The 8493-nt window shown below is 41.9% G+C and overlaps 1 protein-coding gene across 2 annotated transcripts; it reads right to left on the reverse strand.

The window, feature by feature from the left end:
- Nucleotides 1-301: 301 nt before the first annotated feature.
- On the reverse strand, nt 302-6666 carry LOC139048376 (uncharacterized). 2 transcript variants are annotated; one of them, XM_070522757.1, is made up of 6 exons: nt 6591-6666; nt 4156-4344; nt 3604-3796; nt 2629-2788; nt 1768-1888; nt 302-605 (listed from the first exon to the last, which is right to left on the reverse strand). In XM_070522757.1, exons 1-4 carry the CDS (start codon nt 6613-6615, stop codon nt 2767-2769), a joined length of 429 nt encoding a protein of 142 aa, XP_070378858.1. In that variant the 5' UTR covers nt 6616-6666; the 3' UTR covers nt 302-605; nt 1768-1888; nt 2629-2766. The 2 variants fall into 2 exon arrangements, with proteins under 2 accessions (XP_070378858.1, XP_070378859.1); XM_070522758.1 differs by lacking the exon at nt 1768-1888.
- Nucleotides 6667-8493: the final 1827 nt, after the last annotated feature.

Here is an 8493-nt window from a genome sequence, read left to right on the forward strand (position 1 = left end):
GCTGTACAATGGAATTACATGTGTATATGTCACTGCCGACCCAAATCCATTTCTTTCCCCAAATCGCATACTGTGAACATTCTTTTGACATTCTGCCAGGACCATCTCCGGACCACTAAGGCATGTTTCCAAGACGTGCTCACGTCCACTTCTAAAGAATCCATGAATGTGATTATATGGTGGTGTTGTACCATGGAATCATTCGTGTAAATATCACTGCTGACCTACTCTTTAAATATCTCATGTACACATCACAACACAATGCGTAACATACTTCTTTTTGCAAAAAGAAAGGCTCGCAAAAGCTTAAATATAAAATTTATTATAAAAAACATGAATACATAAGGCATCACTCTTAATGCGCGAAAAAATTGTCTTCCTGCTACAGCAATGCAAAAATGAGTAATAAACTGTAACTGACTAAAAATGACTAGAAAATGAGGAATTAAAATACAATCTTTAAATATTAAAGAACGGAAAAGTAAAAATGAGTATTATAATGACGAAATTATCGTTAAAACAGCAAAATGTGGAAAAAAAGTCCTCCATGCTGTGGTTGAAACATGCTGCACTTCAGTGAGGCCTGCGTTGTCACTCCAGCAGCTCTAGAAAAGACACACAATGAATCACAGATTCAGCGTCTCTGACTTACTTTTACAAGAGAAACAAGGGAAGCAAGTGAAAAGACATGCCAGTAACTTAACTTGGCAATTCAAGGTGTACTCTTCAATTAAAAGGGAGATTTCAGAAATTAACTCTCAATGAGGAGGAAGTAAAGGCATATACCTTCGTGAGAGAAGGTAAGGCGTGGAGATACAAAACACAAGAGAACCAGACAACACAAGTGCCGTTTGAGTTTTCTGGTTCTCTTCTTGTGTGTTCATGTCTATGCCTTACCTTCTGTCACAACGAACCCCTACCAAACTAACTAGTTCAACTTTCTGTAGTTCTAAGCATATACCATACTTATTCGATTATAAGGTGAGGGTGCAGTTGGGGCACCCAAGAAAAAAAAAACTAGTATGAACAATAATATAAGGTGACATACAGTAGCCGACGAATTATTGAGACCCATCGGCATTCGCTAGAAATACCAAAAAGCACAGCGCCTCATCTTACTCCTGAGGTGTCGGCGGTGAAAGTTAGCAGAATAAACTGATTGACCAGTTGGGATTATATGCGGATGTTGCCTTATGGTGTGGTATCCTAGCAGTGTGGTGCGTGCTGCCACAGAAGCCACATTTGAAGGAGAAATTCACGTAAACCCACACTTCATCTTCATTATTAAATTTTATTTTCAAATACTAAGTATGGAATGTACGCACAGAATACCATGCTGGCTCACCTGCCAAAGCTTATTAGTTGCTACACCTCTCGCTGATGTCTAAAATTAGGATCACCAGAGATTTGGCACCGCTACCGCCATATTGAATAAGTCACTTAATCTATCAGCGTCGCATATAAGGTAAGGGGTAACTTCTAGACTGAGGATTTCAGAAAAAATGCCCCGCCTTCTCCTCGAATAAATACGGCAAGTGAACACTTCATGCAAACAGAAGAGTACCAGCATAAAAAAAACCTGTAGCCTGGATGCTTATCCCACGAAATAATGTTAAACTGCCCAACATAATCATGTTTCAGATTGTATTTTTAAGCACTTATCAGATCAGCTGCAGGAAAACCTTTGAATTATATTTAATAGTTAAATGTTATTAGGTGGAGACCTAAATTTAATAATTACGAGAACCTATCAGAAGAAATACTCACCTGTCACTTTTTCAGACTGTTTGTTATTCTTTCTAAGCTTCTCCCCAGCGTGTCTGAGCCACGTTTTTACAACGTCCTCAACTTCACTTCTTTTTAGTTTCAAATGTGCACTTAACACTTTCTGCAACAATAAGGAGATGCTCTGTAGTTATCTTGACAGTCAGTCATGGCATAAAAGAGAGCAGGGTCGTAACAGAAAGGGTAGCAAAAGATGAGTGGCTTGCAGTTTAGTTTACACAATTTAATGCTGTACATTAGCTGTCAATAAAAAATATTCCAGAATATACATTTAATTCAGTTATGTTACTTATCTGGCCATGATGGGAGGCAAAGGTTTATGAGCAAGCCAGTGATGAAATATTTTATATAGCAAGAGCAAATAGTGTCTGCTTAATAGTGGAGAAAGATTCAAACTTCACAAACATGTTTCAGACATGTGGCTAGAAACCACACATGGCCTTTGAAGGTGTGTGCACCCAGTGAAGCCCTCCTGATTATATTATCAGCCAACAGGTAGCACTTGTTCAATTTATATTACGCATGATGCACCTATGTGGTTCTTCACAGAAAGTGGCTCAATCGTACACATGCTCTCTTTAATGTGAGCTTATTTGGTATTCAGGCAATGTGCACACGCAGTTCTTGTCGAGACAAAATTAAAAAATGATTATAAGTCAATAGCAGAAGTACTCCTTAAAGGTGTAAGGCGTTGAAGGGCCTTAGAAAACTATCCTAGTGCACCACAGCAACCTGCTGATAGCTACATTATGTGTGTAGTTTAACGCTAGAAGTCCATTTCCCTGCAGGGTGAAGGGGAAGAAACTTGCCAAAAGCAGAAACAGGATACTGAAGTGTACTTACTATATATCAAGTCGCAGGTTGTCAACGACAAGAACTTCTTCTTTCCTTTTTGTCCGAGCCAACTATACTGAACAGCCACTTCCTGGGTCATCAGGGCTTCAAGAATGCGACGCGTAGACAAACTAACATTTCTTCCTCCTAAGGCAGCGAGTTCCCGTACCTGGAATTTACAAGGTTTTATACCATTACAGGAATACCAACATTTCAAAGAACACTAAGCAATTTTTTATAGCAGGTGAATTTTCAAGCCACCCACTGAGTGAAAGCGAGTTTCAGGCTGCAGTGCAAGGTTCAATAAAACATGATTGCAGATTTTAAAGCATAAAGAATCCTAAACAAGATTTACATCTTATACCAAACATGCTACAAGTTTCTAGCATGGCACTGTTTTCATCGGCGTTTTATACCTCCGAGGTCAGCGCTTAGTATCTCACAAAAAAGTTCAATGCAATTTCAAATGACAGGCAAAGTAGTAGTCTTGTTTTATTTCATTTATGCACTTAAGCACTACAATGGCACTGCAAAAACCTTTAACATCATTGCTATACCCTCTTCAGTCTGACTGTCCACACCCATGGGCAACTTTCATCCTTCTCGTAAATAAACCGGAAGTGATAGGCTAATATATTTGGTGTAATGGAAAACCGAGTGCAGGTGGCAGCATATGTCAAGCGTGTAATCCTTTTGTCGCAACCAGCTTTTCAGAAGATTGAAACTTTGTACATTATGTACTGCTGTACCATCAATGACAAAAATTATGAATGTGCAGTACATTTTAAATGCCACTAGATATGTAGTCATGCAAATACATAGTGGCATGTAGAAGCTTTCTAGTGGTAATGCCACTAGAAAACTGTAGAAATGGGCTCATTGTCCACGCACACGAGTTGCTGATATGAGTAATTGCTCACACCATCTGTTCAAGGTAACAGCCATTTTCAGGTTTGCAAAAGACCAGTTGACATAAATACTGACTTTGAAAGGTACTGTGTTATGTTGGATTTCATCATAGAGGACGGTGGAAGTGGTAGTCGCTGCACACTTTCCGGACTTGAGCTAAGGGCTCTTCGTTGCTTTTTTCTTTTGCCCCGTCCCAGGTCCACTTCACTCCCCAAGTCTGACCCATCTTCAGCTTGCTTGAGCTTTTGTCGCGCTGCATCATATGTTCCTACGGAAAGTGAAAAATAATAATGAGCATAAATTCAAGCATTGCCCCAATTCTTCAACTGAATGTAATTTTAGATAAGTTTTCTAATAATGTTACGAGATCTAGAGTTACCATGCAACCTTAAACAAACTGTTGCGCCAGTGCGTATATGAGCTTTCATTTCTGAATGAAAAAGTGATTGTCACCTAGTAAGCATGTAAAATCTACAGTTGTGCCACCAAAGAAGATCTTTCTAAAGTTACTTTTTAGTTCAGAGATGTGTGCACACATTGCAATTTCAAGTACGTTGCCAAAATGAACATGATTACTATGTTATGAGACATGCTACAAAAGAATTAGAAGAGAAATATAAAACTTACTGAATGTGTCTATGGGCACACATGGCACGACTTGCCAGTTGGAGGATGGAGAGGCTCCACATTTGGCTAAATACGAAACATTCTTGGAATCCTGTGGCCACAAGCAGACATCGCCATGCAGCCACTTGGTATGTACAAGAGCCACAGAGTTGCCTTCCTCTGGAAACTTGACGACTGCATATTGATCACCTTAAAGAAAAACAATATACGTATTGTACAGTTCTACATACAGGAGTTTCTTCATCATTTACATCTTCAGATGCACAAGAGGAAATACAACCAGCTTCTTTTTGAATGGAACTCGCATGCATTTTTCCGAGACCCATGTCAGAGGCCAACACCGCGGCAAGGAAGGCTTGGACACAATCAATATTCCCAGTGCTGATGAGGGACAGGGTGTCAAATATACGTCATCTTTCTTCAGGAACTTCCTTCCAATTATGTATGGCATACCTTGTGCATTATGGGCAAAGTTCTCCACCACAACTACACTTCCATCAAGGAGCTTGCAGCAGTTATTCCTCCTACTAGTGTCTAAGACAATTCCTTCCGGAAACGTCACTTTTTTGAACTGTGGCCCTTGGCAAAAAGGCACAAGAGGCCCATCTTGATGTTGTACAGTGAGCAGAAGGGAACTGCTTACAGTAATTTTTTTTCTGCACTGAAGCTTCTTTGTTTCAGCAATTCTGTTTGACAGTTGCTCCAGTGGGTGCTGCGGCTTCCTCAGAAGCTTCTTGATGGTGCCCATGTGGCTCTCAAATGGAAATGCACTCCATGAGTCCAGTGGCCCCAAATGTCTTACATCATCTGCAAGGTGGCATAGCCCATGTACATTATGGGATACACGGTGCTGCCCATATATTTCTGCAAAGCCTCTCACAAATAACTTCAAAAGCTCCTCAGCATAGTCAAGCTCGGCAGCTACTGCGCTTTGTGATGCAAGTATGGTTATTGCTACATGAAGACACAGAAAGTTTTCATACATCCCTTGTGGCACTACAGAAAACAACACCAGTGGCCCACTATAGAACAAAAAAAACCTGAATTCTGTTGCTTTCCAGCGATCTATGTCATGTAGACCTCTTGGACGTCGATTGAAGTCAGATGGTACAAAAAGAGAAAGCTCTGTTTGCTTGGCTGAAATGCGATTTTGTGCAGAAGCCCCTTGTCTAATCTACTTGGGACCTCGAAACCACAACAGAAGCAGTTTTCGCATGACTCCTAGACACACAAGATGCATATAATCCAGTGGCACGTCTTTGACCAAGTCAAGTGGCAACTCCTCAAGAACTGTATTGCCAACATGGTGTTGCTCTTGAAATTGGCCTCGAAATGTGGTGTTAGTGCGCAGATTCCCACTTTTTGCCGGAAAGCACACTCTCCCTTCACTGTAGAGGCCTTTCACAGTGCATTTTGTACAGCTGTAGTACCCAGTGTGGTTTCTTGCACTCAGGATAAATGCTCGTGCAGGTGCATCGCAGATGATGGCATTTATTCTGATAGGTATAACCTGTGCACCAAAACAGATGCCAGAGCTAATGATTCCCTTAACTTCATCAACAAACTGACGGAGAAACTCATTTACATCATCTGGTTTTTTTTTTCTCCAAAGAAGACACCCACAACAAAAGGGTCATGAGATTCGATGTTCTTTACATGACAAAGTATTGTCCAAAATTGTTTTCTCGAGCTCTTTGCCAGAGGGAGCCCATCAACGTGAAAATTGAGAGCTAGCTCCAATGGTACATCCTTTGCTATATCTAGCAGTTCACGAAGAGGTTGCACGATACCAAAGTGGCAGTACCGCCCTCCAGCTATGTTGATTATGTTTAATGACTTTCTGGGCGTTTCTAGCAGCGTTCTTGCTGATCGTGGAAGACAAGAAAAACATTCATGACCACGCAAGATTCTCAAAAGGGCAGTAACTGAGCTGTGGGAACAGCCGTACTGAATGGCCCATGCTTGTAATTGGTCGCTTAACGGCGCGACATCGTCTACCTCAGGTTGCTCTTCTTGATGCACATTCGTTTGCTTCATTTGCTCCTGTAGGCACTCAGAATCCGAACTACTGCTGCAGAACACGGCGTCGTGCTCGATGCTGGGCCGCTCACGTTGGTCGGATTCCGATGCAACATCGCTGAACAATGAGCTCCCACTAGCAGCGTCAAGTTGATTGCGCGAAGTGCTCTCTCCAGAGCCAGATGGGTGCACATTATTCTGCTCGCTATTAGTTCCAGTTTGCGATGGATTTAGGATCATAAAGAATTCATCCACTCTTCGGTTCCTCAAGCGGCGAAACCATCGGTCACTCGCCGACATGGTGCACAAGGGTACAGTACTTGGCGCTAAGCGTGAACAAGTAGTCGTCTCTAGAATACCGCAACAAACTACTCCACTTAAGGTTTTTATTTCACTAACAAATAAAATGCACTCACCTCCTTTTTCCGATTCCGAGGGCATGCCTCCGAGGAACAAAATACCACAACGGAGGTCGCTGCAAACTCTGCTGCGGTAAATACACATACAGAAAACGCGCGAAACGCTGACGGCTGACTGGCCTTCTGCTTGGACGTGACTTGACTTTGTTGCATGCACAACGTTGCCAGCATTAGCCAATCTCAAAGGCCTTGTTTTTATGCACAACAAAGTGCCGGAACCCTCCGAGATTCCCTTTTGTTGAGAGCCTGCACTAGTCTGCGCCATGTGTACCGGTTCTTCGTGCAAGCAAGCCACTGAAGCACAGCCTAGAAAAATATGAGAAAAAGGATGTTTGGGAGCGAAAAAACGTAAGGGAAACTCCCCTGAGAAATTATTGGACAGTAAGTAATCACTGTATGGTATATATAACTTAAAAAAAAAACAGCAGTTGGCAACCAACACACGTACGGCTCGCGCGGGGTTGTGTTACTCCGCCTGCCAATGTGACCTTTTCAAAAGGGCGTCGTGCTTAATACCTCCAGAGCGTCTGCTGTTCTTGAAGAGGCTTTTCATCGGAGGAAGCGATAAGGTGTGCAACAGAAATGAACAAAGTATATGAAGTCTGAGCATTTCAATCCTCAAAAGTCTGCGGTACAGTTCATTTTACTGCTGACCCCGTTTTACTCATGAGATTTCACTGCCGACTTAAACTTGACAATAAATAGTTGCTGCGAAGCATGCGTTTTATTTCAGCTCAATAAAAAAATTTGGTTTTCACCATTCCACTATAGCATACGAGTGAAAACGTCCAAAATTACGCGCTTATATTTTAGTTTTTTTTATTACCATCTCATTTAGGTAACAGGGAAAGTTTGAAGTACGAACTATTTGCAGCCTCGTGGGGGAACAGTGGCTAGCGGTTATGAGGGCGTGGGATCAGTCTTTTTCTGGGCGTCCAATCAAGCTTAATTGCTACCTACATTTTAGTATAAGTTTCAGCATTCTTGCCTTGGAAATTTGCATAGGTTTAAGCCTGCTGCAGCTAAACTGTGGGTTTTCGAGGTATTGCAATACCACCGAAATCGGCCACTCACCTCCGCTGCCTTGGTCGGCCTGGTATTGCGCTAACACCGGGTTCAGCCCACGTATGCAGCGTTACGTTACCCCATGTATTCCTACGGAGCGCGTAGATATGTGTTAAAGACGAACAGATAGGCAGATTTTGGGGGAAGCTTAGCCGAAGAATGCCTACAGCTTCAAAAGAGAGGTGCAGTTCGCCATTTTCCACACAGCGGCTAAGCAGCAAGGGCGGATGGATGTTCCACCTGCACCTGCCTAGCGCACGTCTAGAGGCTACAGACACCATCTATATCAGATATACGCTTATATATATATATATATATATATATATATATTATTAATTAAACATTTATTAAATTGCCTTATTCTTAATTCCAAGACAGATTTATGCCGGCATGCACATTTCATGGCATAGATACGATGGTTAGCATACATATCGTTCGTTGCCGCAGGCACGTGAACTTCTGTCACTATCACTAATTGACAATGAATATGCTATATATATATAATTCATTTATAATTTTCTGGTTAATAATGTAGGCTCTTTTCAGGACTTCCAGAGGACGTCCTATCACGCACATTTTCGGGATAAAAATGTAGGCTCTTTTCAGGACTTCCAGAGGACGTCCTATCACGCACATTTTCGGGATAAAAATGTAGGCTCTTTTCGGGACTTCCTGAGGATGTTCTATAAGGTACATTTTCTGGAACAAGATACCAGGTCGTGCTAGGGATGTCCTCAGTTCGTCCGCTACGGGATGAGGACATTTTGACCATTTCAGGACATCCTGAGGATGTTTTGTGTTGTCTGGGTACTTTGGCTAGCTTTAGTGTCTTGAC

Source organism: Dermacentor albipictus, chromosome 8 (genome assembly GCF_038994185.2).
Source record: "Dermacentor albipictus isolate Rhodes 1998 colony chromosome 8, USDA_Dalb.pri_finalv2, whole genome shotgun sequence".
NCBI classification, from domain to species: Eukaryota; Metazoa; Arthropoda; class Arachnida; order Ixodida; family Ixodidae; genus Dermacentor; species Dermacentor albipictus.